Source organism: Linepithema humile, chromosome 1 (assembly GCF_040581485.1).
Source record: "Linepithema humile isolate Giens D197 chromosome 1, Lhum_UNIL_v1.0, whole genome shotgun sequence".
Classification (NCBI taxonomy): Eukaryota; Metazoa; Arthropoda; class Insecta; order Hymenoptera; family Formicidae; genus Linepithema; species Linepithema humile.
In genome coordinates this window covers 11013382-11038375 of record NC_090128.1, presented here as the reverse complement: position 1 = coordinate 11038375, position 24994 = coordinate 11013382, and the positions used below count along the sequence as shown (strand labels likewise).

At 32.3% G+C, this 24994-nt stretch overlaps 2 protein-coding genes and 1 pseudogene across 5 annotated transcripts in view; 2 read left to right on the top strand and 1 right to left on the bottom strand.

Annotated features, from left to right (window-relative positions):
• LOC105669009 (uncharacterized) overlaps positions 1-24994 on the bottom strand; it is a 63795-nt gene that overhangs the window by 33427 nt on the left and 5374 nt on the right. For 3 of the 4 annotated variants that reach the window (XM_067347931.1, XM_067347933.1, XM_067347932.1), the window contains exon 5: positions 8879-8968. The exons of the other annotated variant lie outside the window; for it this stretch is intronic. The gene's annotated coding sequence lies outside the window, so the exon portion shown is untranslated. The remainder of the gene's footprint in view (positions 1-8878; positions 8969-24994) is intronic. 4 annotated transcript variants of the gene reach the window in all.
• On the top strand, positions 4407-5858 carry LOC136997302 (uncharacterized; annotated as a pseudogene).
• LOC136997315 (uncharacterized) lies at positions 10646-14321 on the top strand. The gene is made up of 3 exons (XM_067347954.1): positions 10646-10685; positions 10836-11092; positions 12623-14321. Exons 1-3 carry the CDS (start codon positions 10661-10663, stop codon positions 12860-12862), a joined length of 522 nt encoding a protein of 173 aa, XP_067204055.1. The 5' UTR covers positions 10646-10660; the 3' UTR covers positions 12863-14321.

Below are 24994 nucleotides of genomic sequence, written 5' to 3'. Positions count from 1 at the left end.
AAAATTTATTTTAATTGTTAATAATTGATAATATAATAAATATTAGTTGCGCCTTGACACCCTTTGACGCTTTGGTTTTTATAACCTTTTTCTATTAACATTTGTTGTTGTTATAAAATCATGTACTAATGCTAATAATATGCAGGGTATTCCAAACTAACCGTATCATCAGTTCATAACAGATTTCTGAAGTTATTTTGAGACTAAAATTCTTATATTAAAATGTCGAAGCTACAGTAATTTTTAAAATGTTTAAAATAGATGTTTAAAATAGAATGCAAAATGTTTAAAATAGACCGTCATCTTGATTTTTATATCCTCATTATATTAGAATCCTCAGAAATTCCATGACATTTTGATATAAAGATTTTCATCTCCAAATAATCTTAGGAATTTGCTAATTGGATACGGTTGATCTGAGATATCTTGCATATATATATATATATATATCTATATATCAATATATACACATATGTGTGCGTGATAATTTAAATATACCTCACAATTACCGATAAACAATGAGATCAATTATTAGTATTAATTATTATTTATTATAATTTATTATAATATTACCTTATTTTACTTAATCCGACCAATGTAATACTGTTTTATTGATATTTATGTACTTGTAACAACACTGAAAAAGGCCTAACATAGGCAGAACCGTTTGTAATTCTATAATTTTTATAATATATTTAAATTTTGATCGCACAAACACCCAGCAAAAGCTCTTTTCGCCTTTTATACCAGATTATTTGATAATTTATTATAATATTATTTTATTATAATTTTCAAGATTATGGTTTTTTTTACTATAACATAATAATTGAATTATATTTTCGGTGTGCAGTTAACGCTCAATGTGGCCGTCCGATTCCGAACTTTATTCACTTAATATAGAACCAATGTCAATAAAGTAACTACACTACTGTGACGACATTAAAGTGGAGATAATATAATATAGCACTTGCACACTATGGATGTCAGCTCAGAATGTGGGTTAAAAAGATTTGAAATCTAATTTTCACAAAAAAATCGAAAATAAAAATCGCGACTTTTGGTTTAACTTCCTGTATATTGATGAAAAACACTTCGTATGAATAAACACGTATAATCACGCGTACACGGAAAAAAAAAATAATGTTCCATCAACAGCATTCAACTTTTCGTCCAGTCAATAAGTCTTATTAATTCAATAATAGTATTAATAAAATTAACATATTATCCTCTTGTTTTACTTTACACTGCTGAATTAATGAGATTCATTTTAGTTAGATAAACACTGTCGATGCAGCATCACTTTTTTTCATTCAAAGAACAAAGTAAGTATATAATATATTATCTCCCCTATAATTAGTCACGTACAAACAAAAGAATCAATATTTTTCTCGTCGATATATATTTGTCTATGTAATAATTTATATATATTCTAATAATGGCGTGCATACATCCATACGTGTTTAGCCACGCCGCAATTGTCAATTGTTGCACTACACAATCACTAAATTTTAAGATAGCTTTTATAACTCAGGCGATAACGAAAAACGCGAGTAATACACATTTACATTAAAACACACATATACGTCACACATAACAGATATACAGATACACAATCGCTTGAGTTTACCCCTGAATATAAAATAGTTTATGTTTTGCGAAGAGAAATAGCTGATTAAATTACCATGCATAAATGGTAAATATATACATTGAAAACTGAAAAACAAAACAATTATTTATAAATTGTTTAATATATTTATTTCTTTATTTATATTAATGCAACTAATTGGCAAATAAAAAAATTTTGAAAAAGTTATTAAAAAACATGTATTTATTATAAAAATTTAAAAATTCACTTCCTTATATAATCACCTAATTTTCAACACACTTTATCGAGGCATCCGATAGCTTGTAAATTCCTCAAAAAAATTCTTTTATTAGAAATTTACACAGTTATGTCCGCAACTGTAAGCACGTTACCGTTAAAAAAACATCTTACTATATCTTTTATACAATCAGCACTTAACGTTATTAGATTATAAAATCAAATAAAAAAGGTTTCATCTAGACTCTGTAAAAAATGTGATAACACGGTTTTCTAATATATTTGATGAGTTGCCGTACATAACTTGATAATTTCTTAACCAAAAAAATGACATTTTTGATCGGAAATTGAAAAGCTGCTGGATCCTTCGAAAAAATGTGTTAAAAACATATTGATTGTGTAGAACAATGAACTATTCCTTGAATTTATAAAATAAATACATATATTTTAATAACAATATTTTAAATATTCTTCTTCGTATGTATGTAAAAGAGTGAATAAAATATTTCTGGTAATACACGAATAATTGCTTTGCTTTTTAAACTTGTCCTCTTCAATTTTTTTAGTGCATTGCGTGCGACTAGATCGTGGCTGTACGATCTAGGTGGGTCAACGGCATGTCGCACGGCGAATAACAACGGTACGGAGATCACACGCTAAAAACAACTCCGCATACTCCTTTCGCCAGTTGTTTTTCGTTGTCATTATGAAACTGTATGTCTTATATCTTGGATCGAATATCAATTCGATTAACATGAAAACAAGTACGATTTCGGATATTTGGCATTTTTGACATTATCGAGGATATAAAATATTTCATATTTCTACATTAGATTCTCACGTTTGCACTGTGAATTGTAAATTTATTTCCTCGAATGTAATTTTCAATTTTTTTACTCACTTATCAGCTATGACTAATAGTACGGTACGCGAAATAGTCGAGCATTATACAAACACCTAATTAACGAGGTAATCGCGATCAGAAAGAAAGTGAAAAATATCTGTGTTTCTTCTTTATATTGCAATCCTGCATTTTCTTTCAATTTTTATTACCTTTTTTTATATTTTTAATGCTTATATGCTGTTTATATACAATCATTTCGAATGGAGAAATGATTCAGCTACGAAGAATAAATCTATTTTTATACTCACCGCATTGATTCGTTAATATAATTACGATTATTAGAGAACTAAAAGATTGAAGTTGATTTCGCGAAAGAATATTATTTCGCATCAATTTATAATAATTCTGCACCGTGGTAAGAACAAACACAGAATATTTTTTTCTATTTAAATTGACATATTTATTTACTGTTATTTCTCGACTAATCACTCAAAAAATAAACTCTTTTAAAAAATAAGCTTCACTGTAAAAAATTGCCTAAAAATTCAGACACATTTTTGTCTGAATTTTCAGATCTGGGTGCCTGAAAGTAATTTCAGACAATCTGTCTTAAATATCAGAGTAGTTTCTCTGAAAGTTTAGAATAGTGGCGCGTCTGTCCGAAAAATTTAGAATTGTTGTCCAAAAAATTAGACAACATATTTGAAAGCAGCATCTGTCTAAAATTTCAGACATGCTGTGGTTTTATAACCCGATGCGTGGATGTTCGCGCAGTAGCGAAGACGCAGGAGCAGTGTAACAAAAGCAGTCTCAACTGACGTTGCGTTGTGGAATCCATTACGGAATATTAGTTAGGCTGATGGCAGAGAACGAGATGTAAGTCGTAGTCGTGAACGTATGATAAGGCAGAGAAAAATGTAAGTCGTGAAAAGTTATTGTGTGGATACGTTTCACGACTTACGTTTTTCTGTGTCCTACCATACGTCCACGACTACGACATGTTACCTACATCTCGTTCTCTGTCATCAATCTTACATCCGAAAAGTTTAATGATCATGTGGTGTTTGTGTTTTTTAATGAAATATAAGTATGCCAGTAAAAAACCAAATTTGAATAATGTGGTTTTCTTAAAATACTAATATATTTACCATACACAACGCACACGTGAGAATATTTAGTATACAAATTTTACAAAATTTAAGGTTGCATAGCGGACCGAAAACTAAATCGGCGAACAAAAAAAAACAAAAAAAAAAACAAAAAAAAATAGTTGCTGAGGTACCAAGCCAATGTTGAGGATGCAACAATATCAATACTGTTTCCAACATAAAAACCTTTTCAGTATAAAACAATTTTCTTTCGTAACGTTTGTCATTCCAAAATACGCTTCGATAAAAAATAACTTACATATAAACGTAAAGACACAATTCGGCACTGTGCTTTAATAATTCAGTTCATTTTTTTTCCTTTCTTACGGATCCGACCCGTAATCCGACCCGGATCTCCGGCCTGTTGATATCGACCGACAAATAACGTCAGTTTTCTTTTTATGTTTTCGATCACAGCGTCTATTGAGATAATTATAAGTAAACTCTTTTGGCGGTCCGCGACAAACAATGTCGGTTTTCTTTTATGTTACCACTCTTTAGGGTATAAAAGTGCGTAGAGAAATGAGCGAAAAGTCAGTCTAGAGCGAACTTCTATACGGAAAAGAACACGACGATTAGTTGTACTCTATATTATTAAATAAACCTATGTATAATCCTACATAAATTGGGGGCTCGTCCTAGCTTAGAGTACATTATCAGTGTTAAGCCAGTGCAAAACATAAGACAAGGTGTTAAAAATCGCATCGAGCTGTTCAAGTCGTATCAAGGTGTTCAAGTCGTATCAAGGTGTACAAGTCGAAACAAAGTGTTCAAGTCGTGTCAAGATATTCAAGTCATAACAAAGTGTTTAAGTCGTGTCACGTTGTTCAAGACGAATTAAGACGATTCACATAAGAAGATTTAAGACGTGTTACTTTAACAATGGCAGAACCAGGTAGTAGTGCGATAAACGACGATCTAAATGCAAAACTGGCGGATATGACGACGGTTCAACTAAAAGACGAACTAAAAAGACGAAAATTAAAGACGACCGGATTAAAGAACGAACTCATTTTAAGACTATCAGCAATTATGCAAATTGAACGCGACCATGGTGAACTAGAACAACATGGCAATATCAAGAATAAAAATGACGATGAAGATACATACAGAAGGCAAGAAGATACTAGTAAAAGTAATACAACTTCCAGTGACGATGATGAAGAGCCGATCGAAAGAAGACGAAATAGAACGAGAAATTTACAAAGAAATTAGCTATTAACATTTAGAGATGTCGAAGAATCTCTAGAAACATTCAGTGGAGACGATAAAGTAGACGTAACAAGATGGATTAAAGATTTTGAAGAAATGGCTGCATTATGTGAATGGTCCGACATTCAAAAAACGGCCTATGGAAAACGTCTTCTTCGTGGTTCAGCAAAATTATTTGTTAATTATGAAAAATGCACGAAGACATGGAAGAAATTACGGAAGGCTTTAATAGAAGAATTTGCTGATGTCGTAGATAGTCATACGGTACATCAAGAATTGGCACGCCGAAAGAAAAAATCTGACGAATCGTACCATGCGTACATACATATATAAAATGCTTCAGATCGCCGCACAAGCTGACGTTGACACACGATCAGTAATCCAATATATAGTCGAAGGCGTTCAAGACGATGCAGTTAATAAAACTGTGTTACACGGAGCAAAAACAATACGTGAATTAAAAGAAAAATTTACACAATATGAAGCTATAAGAAAAGAAGGAAAATCGAAAATAAAACTACCGAAACAGGAAGAAGATAAAAAGAAGAAGACGATCCAAGGAGACGCAAGTTCCGCAGAAAAAAAAAGATGCTTCAACTGTGCCAGCAAAGATCATCTAGGCAAAACCTGCCCAACAAAAGACAAAGGTGCCAAGTGCTTCAGATGTTATCAATACGGACATATCGCTAAAATATGCAAGGAAACTGTAAGTACGCAAAAAGAAGCCGCATATGTAATTACTAAAACGCCACGACAAAAACAATTAAAGCAAGTAGAAATCGCGAATCAACATTTTATAGATCAGTGCTCGGAATTAGGGATAAAGTTCTGAATAGGTGAAACGCCCGATTTTTTTGAAACTGCACTATTTTATGTATTTTGGCGCGCTGATTACACTCTTGCACTGGTATGCGCCTTCTTTCCTCTCCTTACTGCGCGCGCCGCAGCCGCTATGGCCAGCGCCGCCGAGCGTTAAGAGCGGCACTATCCAATTATTAGTGGGTTTTTCTCCCTATTTATTAAAATTTATTAAAATTTATTAAAAATAAATTTTTTATTTTTAAATTTATTAAGTGGAAATCTATTGAAATATTTCCACTTAATAAATTTAAAAATAAAAAATTTATTTTTAATAAATTTTAATAAATTTTTTTAAATTTTAATAAATAGGGAGAAGAACCCACTCATAATCGGATAGTGCCGCTCTTAACGCTCGGCGGCGCTGGCCATAGCGGCTGCGGCGCGCGCAGTAAGGAGAGGAAAGAAGGCGCATACCACGGAAATCGGCTGAAATGTTCAGACTAATTCCGAGCACTGTTATAGATCATAGACACAGGTAGTGATTTAAGTTTAATAAACCGAGATTGTTACAAAAAAATAGGTTGTCCAAAATTAAAAAATAAGGTAAATTTTGACGGTGTAGGTGCGTTGAATAATAGTACGTACGGTTCTTTTACAATAAGCGTTATTATAGATAGCGAGATATATGAAATTACATTTCACGTTGTTGATAACCAAATAATGAAACATGCAATCTTGATCGGTGCAGACTTTTTAAATCAAGTCGAATTACATGCAATAAGAGGTCAAGTCACAAATCGTAAAATAGTTCCAGATATGCCTGAAGTATTAAAAATTGACACAGTGGAAAACACAAGAGAGAGACTTATTCAATTTTTCACATATTTTTGATAAAAATGCTCAACGAGAAGTAGAAATCATTAGAAATCACGGAACGAATTCGAGACTATATGGTGAATTCCTTAAAATTCGTCCGATTTCTCGTGCAGTCAAAGAATCCATCATGAAGAATTTCAGTCCAGTACTTAAAATTTATATACGAAAAATTGAAGACATAAAGTTTTAAGTACTTTGTGAATTTTCGAAAAACCATGAAGAAATCTCGAAATTCGCGAGACATTAAAATAAATGCTTCAATTATTATTAAAAAAATAATATTACTGCTATATTTTTTTTTATACCTTTTAAAAGAAATATTTTTGTGTAACTTTTATGTACAGATAGAATAAGTGTTGTATTTTGCATTATATCAACAGAATGACAATGTACGTTATTTAATAAATATTGCGCAAGGGAACTGTTCAGTCATTCTAACAAAATTCGAATCCCAAACATCGACACAGAGAAACGGAGACAAATCCTATTGGCAAAAAGTTTAAGATGGTACATGTAGATAAACATGTAGGGAAATATATTTTACCTTGGGATCAAATCTCCTTTTGACACAATAAAAAGTTATAAATTTTACTAAATCGATGTATATAAAGATAAAGTACAAATACATGTAAGACAATAATAATTAACATTACGCGCCAGAAAAGAATAAATAAATATACTTTTAAAATACATTTCTTAATATAATATAACCCACACAGCACATATCCGAAAGATGTCCAGAAAACATCCCGAAGATATCTTTGAGAGATACGATATCTTCGGGATGTCCTCTGAACATCCCCCGGATATGCATGCTGTGTGGGAAATATCAGGTTAATTTTTAAAAATATAGATAAAGAGAAAAGCAGAAATTCATATAAAAATCACATATACAAGGTGATTCAAAATAACCTGATGTCCTTGCAATGCCATATTCTTGAACGAATTCTGAGACGATTTTTCCTTTTACAAAATTTTGTCCGAAGCTTACAAGGAAAGGGACCCAAGTGTCCCCCTCCGATTTTGACGAGCTTTAAATATGTTGTAAAGTAGTTCAAAATAAGAGACACGTATTTTTTTTTATGTGCTTTCTCGCACGTTTAGGGTTGAAACAACCCCTACAAGCTAAAACGGTTTTTTTGATTTTGACTGAATATCGTCAAAACTGTAAGAGGTATCAAAAAATGTTTCGAATAAAAGATGCATGGTCTTTTATGAGCTTTATAACCGCGTAAGTCGATTTTTAAAAAAATTTAAATTTTTTAATTTACTCTTACCCCTTCTTATTATTTTTTCGAATTTTAAAATTTTTGTAATGACAAAAGTTGTAGCATTTTTTACGCTGAATTCAACCATATATGATTTTATTATGTTCCAAAATCGCATCTTTTAAAAATAAGTCATCAGTATCACATTATATGCGTCGCGCTGCATGACGCATTGTTTATACCGCACTTGTGTTGTGCATAGTCGCAAAATAAATATAAAAATGACATGTTATTACATATTTGAAAAAGAACAGTTAACTAAAATTGTTGCTAAAGCATCCCTTCCACATTACACTCTTATAGATAATCGCTGCATTTCGTGCGCAGCGCGTTGTCATATGCAAGTTAGCTATCAGCGCATATTACACTTTGAAGTTTTGCTTGTAGTGACCACGGGAAAATAATTTATGAAACGAAAACAGTGAATGAATTATAATCTATTCAACATATATCTATCCTGACTCTACCTTCTTGGCCCGACTTGACTGACAATGAAATAAAATATAAAATTTTGTACAGTTTACTGTTTTTCAATAATTTTAATATACTGCGATTCTACATACTATTACAAAAATATCTATATTATATATATATTTATAGATCTATATATTTATAAATCATTATAGCTAAACTAGCTACACTAGCTTCATGTTAGTCTCTTTTTCTAATGTGGAAAAAAAAATGCTCCTCAGGGAACCCTATAATACCTTTTGGACGTGGCAAAGAACTTATACCTGCTTTTGTTAACACCTGTATCATATATGTGTGTATATATCTAATAATTTTTATATTTGTATGTTATACATTATCATTATATATGTATTTACCGTCACTTCACTCTAATCTCTCAATTTGTTCTTTTTTTCATACTTATTAAAACAAAAAAAACAAAGAAAAGTGAAATTACCTGTCAAAGTACGCGCAAAAGTGTGAAGTTTCTTCATGCCTTCTATTCTGCTCAAGCAAGTCATTCATACAATCAATGAATGTATGAAACCTATGTCATAAAATGAAAAGTAATTAGAATTTCATTAGATATACAATGAATATACATTTGATATCAAGTAACATATATATAAGCAAGATCATGTGTGGTTGTTACGCGTAAGAAAACCAATATACCCTAAAATCCAATTATTCAAAATGCATACATAGAAAAACTATTTTCATTAAACAAACTCATCTTCTATATCTATAAAATGCTTGAAATAAAATCATTGTACATTATTTAAACAGCAAAAATGTCCAAAATACATAAATATAGATGATTCATAACACAATCTCATAAAGTGTTATCTTCATCATTAAAATATTATACAGATATAAGCTGTAGATATTTTTCAAATGTGTTATGTTGTTTAAAAACTCTGTCTGGCAATCACACTAACAATAATAAATTAAACATAAGCAATTACTGGATTAACCACTACTTCTAATTCCAGTGAACTACTACTCATTATATGAACTCATTTATATTTAATAAGCAAGCAGCAGCCATTATGTCTCTTAAAATTTGCTCACCTTTGAGTTTAGTCAATAAAAATCTATGATACTTGTAATGATTCAATACATTCTCGTGAAATAAAAACGATTTCAAAATTACGTGGATTCCTTCATGTGCCTAATCGGTTTTCTTTCAATAACAACAATTAACTACTTGCCTAATGCGTAGAAAATATATAAAAATTAAGTTTTCTTTACAATTAAGAAAAGCAACAAATCTATGTCCAAAACATATGACTATAAAATGATACAAAAAAGATACGAATAATATATATTTTGTTTTATATTTGTATTCCATATTCAAACGCTGAAAACATGATACAAAATATCATCTCACTTTTGCGTATTTAATTGTTGAGGCAAGCAGTTAATAGTAGTTATCAGGATTTGGACACTATATTATGCCTGGGATGAACCTAAGCTAAATAATGTATTTTGCTACAACAATCCAAAATAGAACCTGTTTTATCTCACTATAAAAGTAAAGCAATTAGCTAGAGCACATTTTAATCTGCAATAAAGTAACTTGATAACAGATTCTATGCTCAACAATATAACAAAGAAAGAAAACCGGAAAAAGAGAATGCAAAAAAAGAGATTGTTCGTATCCCAAGGGGATAGTATTTCATTTGAAAAAAAGAAAGAAATGATAACATGACTAATCACTTTTTGCCCGTTCGCGTTCAGATATTTACAGACTGATGCTGACCGACAAAAAGTATGGGCTGTCGGTCAATTGGATAGCGCTGCATGCGATGCCGTCGCTGATACCGCAAACCGTGAACACGGCCTTAAATCTTGAACAATTCATATTGCTCCTCGAGGTGGTGCAGGATATGTTAAACAATATCGAGAGGCAAGTGCAATTAACGTTGAGGTCAGTCAAGTTGCATTTAATTACAAACGTTGTATAAACGGGTCAACGTAATGATTGTTCAACGCTCTAATTAATAATTATTGCAAAAATAAACGAGTGCTTGAGCGCGCGTTTAATAGCTCGTGAAATGATTAAAAAAAATATCTAACTGTCTGAGATGAATGCATATCTATACATATTCAGCATTCATCATAAATCATTAATATTGTTAAATTATAAATGTAACTAATTTATTTTCATCTGTAGACACTCATTGCATTGTCTAAACAAAGATCTCATTTGACCTAGTTATGATGGAAAACGGAGAATATGACACGGAAAAGTTCAATGGCTGGTAAGTGGGAACAGTACTGGTAAGGTTTCCCCTTAATTAATGTAAATGATTCATTATTAAGTACGATGGGCTTGATATTTAGTTTGATTTAGGCTGGCTACTGGTGTGGTCGATTTAACGAAACAAACACATTTTTTTATCGTTGTTTAGCGGTGTTCGGCGGATGGTTCACCTCATCGAGTTCAAACAACGGGAGTAATAATTTCTTGAGAGTGGCCACCACGTTCACGAGCAGACGTCTATCAGACAACACTCTGGTAACACCGAAGATACGAGTAGCGCCGTCTTGCGCGAGTTCACCAGGCGGATCGCCCGGTAGCAGTCTGCCGATCCGTCGACACTCCAGCACCGGCCCACAGGAACGACGTGCATCAAATATTAATTTGTCTCCACCCACGGCATATAATGTGTGTATATATACAATATATATACATATTTTTTTGTATACACACTTCGTCGCGCCTACTTTAATTCGCTCTTTGTGAAGCATATCGCTGTGACATGCAACGATGTAATATTTGTTAAAAGAATACGATAAAAAAGACAAATCACATGATACATAATTGATGCAAAGAAAGAGTATAAAAACTCTTGGCATGTGAGAACTGTCGATAGAGAATGTAGAGCGGTTCGCGATTGTAAAATATGGAAAACGTAAAACTTCATGTTGAAAGTTTTCGTAATTTTTAAAAAATTTAAAAAATTAAGTATTCAAATATTCATGACTCTTCCATAGTGTTAACTAACTATTACGAGGCACGTCAAAGTTTAAACTAATGTGACCTACTGACATTTTTACGTGTTGGAACAATCGGAAAACTTCCTGCCGCCTATAGACGCGAATCCCTCTATTGATCATACGGCGCCGTAAAACAGAAATAAATCAGAGTCGTTAATTGATCGCCGTGCAGTATTAATGCAGACGTATATGAACATACGATTATATTCCAACGGCACATTTGTACGAAATCCTAACAACCAATAATTGGTTTCAATATTTTTTCTCATTTCCTATTTTTCGCATCAGAGTGCAACACGTGGACACAATAGCATCAATTATTGATAATTGAGTTTGCGGAATTTAACGCATTAATATATTGACTACCGCATTATTCGTCAATGATACTTGTTATTCCTATTCAAGAAAGAATCATCAGTGCTTATTAGAAATTGCAAAACAGAAACGATGCAGTAATGATTAAATTTTATAAGAATAAAACCTGCTTTCTAATTTGCGATGCGACTTGATATAGAACCATTAATAATTTTATATTTAACAATTTTATAAGCCCTTTTAATTCTACTCCTATTAAGCTGGCACCCCCACCATGAAAAATCGGGTTCAAATTTAGTGCAAAATTAAGTGCAAAATTCTGGTATATTTGTTTTTTGATTTGCAACTGGCTGTAAGTGTTTTTCGGAGGTGGTGGTGCCAGCTTAATGGCAAGTCAGCACTCCCATCTTTAATATTATTTTCCTGCTAATGGATAAAAGCAACAAATTCGCACTTAGAGCAACAAATTAGCACTTAATTTTGCACTAAATTTGAACCCGATTTTTCATGGTAGGGGTGCCAGCTTAATAGGGGTTTTAATTCTTTTTAGTAAAAAGCCTATTTGCAGAATCGGAATACATACATTACAAAATACATATTACTGCTATATTTTCTGTATACATGTATATTTTAATTCTCGAAATGTTTCATGTATTATATATAAAATTATCCAAAATCATATAACATCATATAACATTATATTTATATTTACGTGTAAAATTATAAATAGAATTCTATCTCCAATTCTGTCGCAAATTAAAAAAAATGAACTAAATATTTAAATATGTTTCTCATATGATTTCAATTTATACGAAAAAAGAAAGTGTTACGGCACGCGCGATTATTTCGGACAATCAACGTGTTAAATCGAATCTGTTTGCAGGGAAGCGGAATGCCGATCACAAGTAGCAGCGTGCCATATTTGCTCAGCACGAGCCTGAACAGTATTCGCGGTTCGAGACGGCCGTCCGTATCCTCAGCATCTTCGCAGCCAGGCGGGATACTGCAGCAGGTTGGATCCAGCATGGTAAGACAACTACCCCCCATCTGCCTGAACTTGAACGGACCGCCACCAACTTTATCTTCTCAATCTCTCCAGCTACCGGGACAGCGTTCCCACTGACCCTCCGTTACAGTGTAAGGATATTGTCTAAGACTTAGCTCGGTTCGCGCATGTCGCTCTCATCTCTTTTTTTTTCAGACTAGCTATCTCGCTTTCTCCATCTGATCATTCCCTTGTATCTCTTATCCTTAGATTAGATTCTCTGTTCTTGATTAATTCATACGAAACCGTCACGAGGGCGCGATATCCAACTATAATGAGATATTCATCAGAGCGGTCTCCTGTCGACGATCCAACGCGATCATTTCGGAAAGGCTCTACTTTAACAGTATTGAAAACGGGTTGTACGTATTGCTCTCCTTTTATATAAATAGTTGTGTCAGGGCGCAACAGTAATAGAATAGAATCACACTGAAATGTATTAATTTATATACATACAATACATACAATACATACAATACAATTTAAATGCGTACAATATTTTTGGTACATTTCTTCGAAAAATTAAAATTACGGAATACAATATCCTTTCTGAAATTACCGATTCAATAGCGAATGAATTAATTTTCCAGTGCGTTATGAGGGAAAATGCAAGAATATCGTCTTGCGTTCAAGAACGATTCGATTCTGAAGAATTAATTATTCCAACGAGATTTTACGATAGCACAGATTTCATTTCGTATAGCTAGAAATTTTTTAAAAAGACTTAAAAAGACGAAAAGAGCCTCTTCAGGAGATTTGTGCTTCCACAATCAATCGTTAGCGCGGATCCCCTTTATTATCCCCATTAGTCTCGCGTACATTGCACGAGAAAACGGCAAAACGAACCAACTCCCTTTTCTTTCCCCTGTTGCAGTATCAATTCTTCAACAGACAGCCTCCAGCACGAAGTGCACGAAGTGCCAAACGCCACTAAACAAAGATCGGACAAGATCGCGGTAGTTGTGGAGTCTCTAACTAGCGCGCATCGATCCACTCGCACACTCGGACAATCGTAAAGGAATAATGAGGAATCACAGAGAGACTCCCTCATAAAGACATCTCGGCAAATGGTACGGTGGCAATTTTCCCTTACTTAATTTAACTTTAAAATCTTAAAGGCAAAACTTTTCAAAATTGCGATACGATTCACGTTCGATTTCAAACACTTTCTAAGAAATCGACTGATTCAAATCGTAATCGTATATCGTAATTCTGGAAAGTTTCGCGCTTTTGAAATCCAATTAAGAAGGGAGAATTGGCACTCGCAACCCATATAGAACATGTACTATACATATATAGTACATGTACTATATATTCTTCGCAGCGGTACAAGGTCGCGGAATCGATGGCCGCAAATTAATCCGGGAAAATCCCATCTCCTTCCCGGTAGATTAATATTCGTATCCGCTTGTAATGCCGCAAATGATACCCTAGTCACCACCACCTAGCATTAGGGATATGCGGTTTTTGAGAATATGCGTAATAATGCGTGGATATGCTTCGTATCAAACATACGAAGCATATCAGAAGTCGCTTACCGATTCTCAAAAAAATTTAATTAAATATTACAATACTAATTATTAGTACTACAGGGTGCGTCAGCTAAATCCGGACAAAACAAAAATTTGTTTTACTGCTATATTACTGCTATATTTTCTGTATACATGTATATTTTAATTCTCGAAATGTTTCATGTATTATATATAAAATTATCCAAAATCATATAACATCATATAACATTATATTTATATTTACGTGTAAAATTATAAATAGAATTCTATCTCCAATTCTGTCGCAAATTAAAAAAAATGAACTAAATATTTAAATATGTTTCTCATATGATTTCAATTTATACGAAAAAAGACAACAAAATAACAAAAATTTGTTTTGTCCGGATAAACACTCTTTAGAATCAGTAAAAACCAGCCATTCCTTTATATGTGTTAAATTCTAATTTAATTTTGTCCGGATTTGGCTGACGCACCCTGAAATATTAACATATCAATGTTAGTACTAAAAAAAGTTAACAGAAAAAAATTATAAGAACGAAAGCGCGGATGTTGAGGCGCAAAAAAATTTATTTTAATTGTTAATAATTGATAATATAATAAATATTAGTTGCGCCTTGACACCCTTTGACGCTTTGGTTTTTATAACCTTTTTCTATTAACATTTGTTGTTGTTATAAAATCATGTACTAATGCTAATAATATGCAGGGTATTCCAAACTAACCGTATCATCAGTTCATAACAGATTTCTGAAGTTATTTTGAGACTAAAATTCTTATATTAAAATGTCGAAGCTACAGTAATTTTTAAAATGTTTAAAATAGATGTTTAAAATAGAATGCAAAATGTTTAAAATAGACCGTCATCTTGATTTTTATATCCTCATTATATTAGAATCCTCAGAAATTCCATGACATTTTGATATAAAGATTTTCATCTCCAAATAATCTTAGGAATTTGCTAATTGGATACGGTTGATCTGAGATATCTTGCATATATATATATATATATATCTATATATCAATATATACACATATGTGTGCGTGATAATTTAAATATACCTCACAATTACCGATAAACAATGAGATCAATTATTAGTATTAATTATTATTTATTATAATTTATTATAATATTACCTTATTTTACTTAATCCGACTTTATTTTACTTAATCCATGATTTTATAACAACAACAAATGTTAATAGAAAAAGGTTATAAAAACCAAAGCGTCAAAGGGTGTCAAGGCAACTAATATTTATTATATTATCAATTATTAACAATCCGACCAATGTAATACTGTTTTATTGATATTTATATACTTGTAACAACACTGAAAAAGGCCTAACATAGGCAGAACCGTTTGTAATTCTATAATTTTTATAATATATTTAAATTTTGATCGCACAAACACCCAGCAAAAGCTCTTTTCGCCTTTTATACCAGATTATTTGATAATTTATTATAATATTATTTTATTATAATTTTCAAGATTATGATTTTTTTTACTATAACATAATAATTGAATTATATTTTCGGTGTGCAGTTAACGCTCAATGTGGCCGTCCGATTCCGAACTTTATTCACTTAATATAGAACCAATGTCAATAAAGTAAGTTCACTACTGTGACAACATTAAAGTGGAGATAATATAATATAGCACTTGCACACTATGGATGTCAGCTCAGAATGCGGGTTAAAAAGATTTGAAATCTAATTTTCACAAAAAAATCGAAAATAAAAATCGCGACTTTTGATTTAACTTCCTGTATATTGATGAAAAACACTTCGTATGAATAAACATGTATAATCACGCGTACACGGAAAAAAGAAATAATGTTCCATGAACAGCATTCAACTTTTCGTCCAGTCAATAAGTCTTATTAATTCAATAATAGTATTAATAAAATTAACATATTATCCTCTTGTTTTACTTTACACTGCTGAATTAATGAGATTCATTTTAGTTAGATAAACACTGTCGATGCAGCATCACTTTTTTTCATTCAAAGAACAAAGTAAGTATATAATATATTATCTCCCCTATAATTAGTCACGTACAAACAAAAGAATCAATATTTTTCTCGTCGATATATATTTGTCTATGTAATAATTTATATATATTCTAATAATGGCGTGCATACATCCATACGTGTTTAGCCACGCCGCAATTGTCAATTGTTGCACTACACAATAACTAAATTTTAAGATAGCTTTTATAACTCAGGCGATAACAAAAAACGCGGGTAATACACATTTACATTAAAACACACATATACGTCACACATAACAGATATACAGATACACAATCGCTTGAGTTTACCCCTGAATATAAAATAGTTTATGTTTTGCGAAGAGAAATAGCTGATTAAATTACCATGCATAAATGGTAAATATATACATTGAAAACTGAAAAACAAAACAATTATTTATAAATTGTTTAATATATTTATTTCTTTATTTATATTAATGCAACTAATTGGCAAATAAAAAAATTTTGAAAAAGTTATTAAAAAACATGTATTTATTATAAAAATTTAAAAATTCACTTCCTTATATAATCACCTAATTTTCAACACACTTTATCGAGGCATCCGATAGCTTGTAAATTCCTCAAAAAAATTCTTTTATTAGAAATTTACACAGTTATGTCCGCAACTGTAAGCACGTTACCGTTAAAAAAACATCTTACTATATCTTTTATACAATCAGCACTTAACGTTATTAGATTATAAAATCAAATAAAAAAGGTTTCATCTAGACTCTGTAAAAAATGTGATAACACGATTTTCTAACATATTTGATGAGTTGCCGTACATAACTTGATAATTTCTTAACCAAAAAAATGACATTTTTGATCGGAAATTGAAAAGCTGCTGGATCCTTCGAAAAAATGTGTTAAAAACATATTGATTGTGTAGAACAATGAACTATTCCTTGAATTTATAAAATAAATACATATATTTTAATAACAATATTTTAAATATTCTTCTTCGTATGTATGTAAAAGAGTGAATAAAATATTTCTGGTAATACACGAATAATTGCTTTGCTTCTTAAACTTGTCCTCTTCAATTTTTTTAGTGCATTGCGTGCGACTAGATCGTGGCTGTACGATCTAGGTGGGTCAACGGCATGTCGCACGACGAATAACAACGGTACGGAGATCACACGCTAAAAACAACTCCGCATACTCCTTTCGCCAGTTGTTTTTCGTTGTCATTATGAAACTGTATGTCTTATATCTTGGATCGAATATCAATTCGATTAACATGAAAACAAGTACGATTTCGGATATTTGGCATTTTTGACATTATCGAGGATATAAAATATTTCATATTTCTACATTAGATTCTCACGTTTGCACTGTGAATTGTAAATTTATTTCCTCGAATGTAATTTTCAATTTTTTTACTCACTCATATGCATGTTCGCACATATGCACAACGTACAATTTTCTTTTCGAATAATTAGGTACCTATAAAAATTTATAAATTAATTCCTAATCCATAAATTTTCATCAAGAACCTTATTAAAAACATACAATATTTTATTGAAAGATAGAAAGGTTAAAAATTTCAAATAACAAAAATTAAATTTTATAGATTATAAAATTAGAATAAAATATAGTTCTTCGATTATTTTTATTTCATTATTAGCTACATTGATATTATTTATTACATGCTTGTTATTGATAAAATGGAGGAATTAATTTTTTTTATAAATTTTTATAGGTACTTAATTATTCGAAAAAAAAAATTGTACGTTGTGCGTATGTACGAACATGTACATGAGTGTGTAAGTAAAAAAAATAAAAGTTACATTCTAGAGAGAATCTAATGTAGAAATATGAAATATTTTCAATACTTTATCAATATTTTCTGTTACATGATATTATAGGTAAATTTCTATCTTGAATTCTTGGAAATTATCAATCGTCTCCTGAATCGGCCCGAAATGTGCAACTAATTCCGAGCGCTGGTCTAAAGCAAGCTTTACTACTTCGAATATTCCGCTTTCAATCATCTCAAAAATAAATTATTTTCTTGCCTAGGTATACACGTGTAGTTAATGATTTCTATGTTTATTTATTCTTCAAGAGAAACACGGCGATCATGCGAGATAACCAGCATTATCTAGCGTAATCATATACAATCGTAATGGAATTTGGTGAAATTTTATCTGCGGATAATGATTGATTTGCGAATTAATTCATTAAACAAACGCGAATGGCTGATTAGTGCATGTTTGTGTTAACAGTATATACACATTGCATAAATGGATGGCATGTATCGCCAAATACTAACATCAGCTATGACTAATAGTACGGTACGCGAAATAGTCGAGCATTATACAAACACCTAATTAACGAGGTAATCGCGATCAGAAAGAAAGTGAAAAATATCTGTGTTTCTTCTTTATATTGCAATCCTGCATTTTCTTTCAATTTTTATTACCTTTTTTTATATTTTTAATGCTTATATGCTGTTTATATACAATCATTTCGAATGGAGAAATGATTCAGCTACGAAGAATAAATCTATTTTTATACTCACCGCATTGATTCGTTAATATAATTACGATTATTAGAGAACTAAAAGATTGAAGTTGATTTCGCGAAAGAATATTATTTCGCATCAATTTATAATAATTCTGCACCGTGGTAAGAACAAACACAGAATATTTTTTTCTATTTAAATTGACATATTTATTTACTGTTATTTCTCGACTAATCACTCAAAAAATAAACTCTTTTAAAAAATAAGCTTCACTGTAAAAAATTGCCTAAAAATTCAGACACATTTTTGTCTGAATTTTCAGATCTGGGTGCCTGAAAGTAATTTCAGACAATCTGTCTTAAATATCAGAGTAGTTTCTCTGAAAGTTTAGAATAGTGGCGCGTCTGTCCGAAAAATTTAGAATTGTTGTCCAAAAAATTAGACAACATATTTGAAAGCAGCATCTGTCTAAAATTTCAGACATGCTGTGGTTTTATAACCCGATGCGTGGATGTTCGCGCAGTAGCGAAGACGCAGGAGCAGTGTAACAAATGCAGTTGAAGCAGTCTCAACTGACGTTGCGTTGTGGAATCCATTACGGAATATTAGGCTGATGGCAGAGAATGAGATGTAAGTCGTAGTCGTGAACGTATGATAAGGCAGAGAAAAATGTAAGTCGTGAAAAGTTATTGTGTGGATACGTTTCACGACTTACGTTTTTCTGTGTCCTACCATACGTCCACGACTACGACATGTTACCTACATCTCGTTCTCTGTCATCAATCTTACATCCGAAAAGTTTAATGATCATGTGGTGTTTGTGTTTTTTAATGAAATATAAGTATGCCAGTAAAAAACCAAATTTGAATAATGTGGTTTTCTTAAAATACTAATATATTTACCATACACAACGCACACGTGAGAATATTTAGTATACAAATTTTACAAAATTTAAGGTTGCATAGCGGACCGGAAACTAAATCGGCGAACAAAAAAAAAAAAACAAAAAAAAACAAAAAAAAACAAAAAAAAATAGTTGCTGAGGTACCAAGCCAATGTTGAGGATGCAACAATATCAATACTGTTTCCAACATAAAAACCTTTTCAGTATAAAACAATTTTCTTTCGTAACGTTTGTCATTCCAAAATACGCTTCGATAAAAAATAACTTACATATAAACGTAAAGACACAATTCGGCACTGTGCTTTAATAATTCAGTTCATTTTTTTTCCTTTCTTACGGATCCGACCCGTAATCCGACCCGGATCTCCGGCCTGTTGATATCGACCGACAAATAACGTCAGTTTTCTTTTTATGTTTTCGATCACAGCGTCTATTGAGATAATTATAAGTAAACTCTTTTGGCGGTCCGCGACAAACAATGTCGATTTTCTTTTATGTTACCACTCTTTAGGGTATAAAAGTGCGTAGAGAAACGAGCGAAAAGTCAGTCTAGAGCGAACTTCTATACGGAAAAGAACACGACGATTAGTTGTACTCTATATTGTTAACTGTACTCTATATTATTAAATAAACCTATGTATAATCCTACATAAATTGGGGGCTCGTCCTAGCTTAGAGTACATTATCAGTGTTAAGCCAGTGCAAAACATAAGACAAGGTGTTAAAAATCGCATCGAGCTGTTCAAGTCGTAGCAAGGTGTTCAAGTCGTATCAAGGTGTACAAGTCGAAACAAAGTGTTCAAGTCGTGTCAAGATGTTCAAGTCATAACAAAGTGTTTAAGTCGTGTCACGTTGTTCAAGACGAATTGAGACGATTCACATAAGAAGATTTAAGACGTGTTACTTTAACAATGGCAGAACCAGGTAGTAGTGCGATAAACAACGATCTAAATGCAAAACTGGCGGATATGACGACGGTTCAACTAAAAGACGAACTAAAAAGACGAACTAAAAAGACGAAAATTAAAGACGACCGGATTAAAGAACGAACTCATTTTAAGACTATCAGCAATTATGCAAATTGAACGCGACCATGGTGAACTAGAACAACATGGCAATATCAAGAATAAAAATGACGATGAAGATACATACAGAAGGCAAGAAGATACTAGTAAAAGTAATACAACTTCCAGTGACGATGATGAAGAGCCGATCGAAAGAAGACGAAATAGAACGAGAAATTTACAAAGAAATCAGCTATTAACATTTAGAGATGTCGAAGAATTTCTAGAAACATTCAGTGGAGACGATAAAGTAGACGTAACAAGATGGATTAAAGATTTTGAAGAAATGGCTGCATTATGTGAATGGTCCGACATTCAAAAAATGGCCTATGGAAAACGTCTTCTTCGTGGTTTAGCAAAATTATTTGTTAATTATGAAAAATATACTCGTCTACTCTCGACTAATAGTAGCTGTAAACACGTGACCAAAACTGTTGGTTAGATAGAGAGATCCGGGTCCGAACAGCTATCTCCATCTGACCGGTCGAGAACAAAGGCGTGCTCGTTCCAGTATGGTATATATTTCAATGCTCGAATCAGACTATTGATCGATATCGATAAATTCAATACTATCTGTGCTATCTGGCTTACAAGGGGAGACTACGACGTGATACCAATCGATTTTGTCGAAACTCCGTGTATCGATAGAGTATCATGTCAAGTGTTTCAGGGTTATCGGATAAGACGCACTTCTCAAGCGTTCGCGAGAAAATCGAGATTAAAGAATCCCAAGCGCTATATTAACACATGGCGTAGAGCAGTGCTCGGAATTAGTCTGAACATTTCAGCCGATTTCCGTGGTATACGCCTCCTTTCCTCTCCTTACCGCGCGCGCCGCAGCCGCTAGGGCCAGCGCCGCCGAGCGTTAGGAGCGACACTATCTGATTATGAATGGGTTCTTCTTCCTATTTATTAAAATTTTAAAAAATGTATTAAAATTTATTAAAAATAAATTTTTTATTTTTAAATTTATTAAGTGGAAATATTTCAATAGATTTCCACGTCACCCATGAGATACTAATGCTGACGCGTTTTTTTTTTAAGTAGTTTCCCCCGTAGACCTATTCCACTAAAGATAAAAATAAATTCTTAATTTAAAAAAAAAAATATATAAAAGAGATTTTCTTAATTAGATTTTCTTAGCCTTTTATGAGAATGAACAATTGATGCAATAATGTAGATAGAAACCACTTTTTGAAAAACGTGTCAGTATTAGTACCTCATGGGTGACGTAGAAATCTATTGAAATATTTCCACTTAATAAATTTAAAAAAAAATTTATTTTTAATAAATTTTAATAAATTTTTTTAAATTTTAATAAATAGGGAGAAGAACCTACTCATAGAACCTAATCAGATAGTGCCGCTCCTAACGCTCGGCGGCGTTGGCCCTAGCGGCTGCGGCGCGCGCGGTAAGGAGAGGAAAGGAGGCGTATACCACGGAAATCGGCTGAAATGTTCAGACTAATTCCGAGCACTGGCGTAGAGCATAAAATCGAAGAGCGCGTAGTTCAGCGATCAAGTACTAGACTCGTAACGGCAACGTTGCTGGTTCGAGTCTCAATAATTTTTTTTTCCTTTTTTTTTAATTTCTACAAAAGAATGTAATTATTAATATATTATTATTAATACATACACAGAAAATAAATGTAAATACATTTTATTCATTCATTGCATATTAAAAAAGCACATTTTTCTACATATTACGAAGGAAAAAATTAAATAAATGTAAATGTAAAATAATTCTTTCTGTGTAACGGCTTTCAACTGCTTCACAAAACACGTTTCACATTTACTTGTATATAGCACTGATTCATCCGTTGTTTAAAAACAATCAATAATTACATTTATTTAATTTTTTCCTTCGTAATATGTAGAAAAATGTGCTTTTTTAATATGCAATGAATGAATAAAATGTATTTACATTTATTTTCTGTGTATGTATTAATAATAATGTATTAATAATAATATATTAATAATATATTAATAATTACATTTTTTTGTAGAAATTAAAAAAAAAAATCATCGAGACTCGAACCAGCAACGTTGCCGTTACGAGTCTAGTACTTTATCGCCGAGCTATGCGCTCTTCGGTTTTATGCTCTACGCCATGTGTTAATATAGCGCTTGGGATTCTTTAATCTCGATTTTCTCGTGAACGCTTGAAAAGTGCGTCTTATTCGTTTACCCTGAAACACTTGACATGATACTCTATCGATACACGGAGTTTCGACAAAATCGATTGGTATCACGTCATAGTCTCCCCTTGTTAGTTTACACCAGTGCTCGGAATTAGTCTGAACATTTCAGCCGATTTTCGTGGTATACGCCTCCTTTCCTCTTCTTATAGCGTTTTCGATTATACAGGATTTGAACGACCCAGGGTTGGTTAATGACGTCATTGCAACCTCTCCACCAATGAAAGACTTGCATTTATAGTAAAATAGTGATTGATCAACCCTGGGTCGTTCAAATCCTGTATAATCGAAAACGCTATTAGGGTGAAATCAGATGATATGGAAAAGAGCTGCGGAACGGAGTACGTCATTGAGACAGCCAATCACTTGCGGAATACAATCGTACTCAAATAGCTGTGATTGGCTGTCTCAATGACGCACTCTCCGTTCCGCAGCTCTTTTCCGTATCAGTTGATTTCACCCTTACCGCGCGCGCCGCAGCCGCTAGGGCCAGCGCCGCCGAGCGTTAGGAGCGCCCTATCTGATTAGGTTCTATGAGTAGGTTCTTCTCCCTATTTATTAAAATTTAAAAAAATTTATTAAAATTTATTAAAAATCAATTTTTTTTTTAAATTTATTAAGTGGAAATATTTCAATAGATTTCTACGTCACCCAATAGGTATTACTACTGACACGTTTTTCAAAAAGTGGTTTCTATCTACATTATTGCATCAATTGTTCATTCTCATAAAAGGCCAAGAAAATCTAATTAAGAAAATCTCTTTTATATATATTTTTTTTAAATTAAGAATTTATTTTTATCTTTAGTGGAATAGGTCTACGGGGGAAACTACTTAAAAAAAAAACGCGTCAGCATTAGTATCTCATGGGTGACGTGGAAATCTATTGAAATATTTCCACTTAATAAATTTAAAAATAAAAAATTTATTTTTAATAAATTTTAATACATTTTTTAAAATTTTAATAAATAGGGAGAAGAACCCACTCATAATCAGATAGTGTCGCTCCTAACGCTCGGCGGCGCTGGCTCTAGCGGCTGCGGCGCGCGCGGTAAGAAGAGGAAAGGAGGCGTATACCATGGAAATCGGCTGAAATGTTCAGACTAATAGCGTTTTCGATTATACAGGATTTGAACGACCCAAGATTGGTTAATGACGTCATTGCAACCTCTCCACCAATGAAAAACTTGCATTTATAGTAAAATAGTGATTGATCAACCCTAGATCGTTCAAACCCCGTTTATTCGAAAACGCTATAATTCCGAGCACTGGTTTACACCGATTGTTTAGTACGCGTATCGAATACTAAATCTGCTTCTCCGATAGGTATAAATCGTTTAGTGTAAAATGTACACCAATCAAAAAAGCTGATTTAGTACTTGGTACGCGTACTAAATAATCGGCGTAAACTAAGCCTCTGACGACTGTTACGATAATTCAAGTTCGAGTTAGTTTATCTAGGACCGAAAAATGAGATAGACATAACCATCTAGAACCTTTATGATTCATGACAGCTCGACGCTGTCTTGTATTGCTTGAGTTAAATTCATTGAATTTGTTGAGTTTATTGAGCAAATTTTATTGTAATAGAAAAATGTCAACTGCAAATCAGTCTATGAAAGAAACAAATAATGTTGGTATGTATGTTGGTATACCTCTTTAATAAATTAATAATAATATAATTAATAATAATAATAAATGACATTTTTCTATTACAATAAAATTTGCTCAATAAATTCAATGAATTTAACTCGAGCAATACAAGACAGCGTCGAGTTGTCATGAATTATAAAGATTCTAGATGGTTATGTCTATCTCATTTTTCGGCCCTAGTGAAACTAACTCGAACTTGAATTATCGTAAACACCCACTATTACTATGTATAATATTCCATTAAGGCCAATGTCTACGATGCCAGCAATTGGTCTGAGATCTTGGCCCGAGAAACATACAGCCAATAAAATTCCCATTTTTCATAAAAAAATGCAAGTTGATTGGTTATCTCTCTCTCTGGCTGAAATCTCGGGAATCCCGAGTCGGGA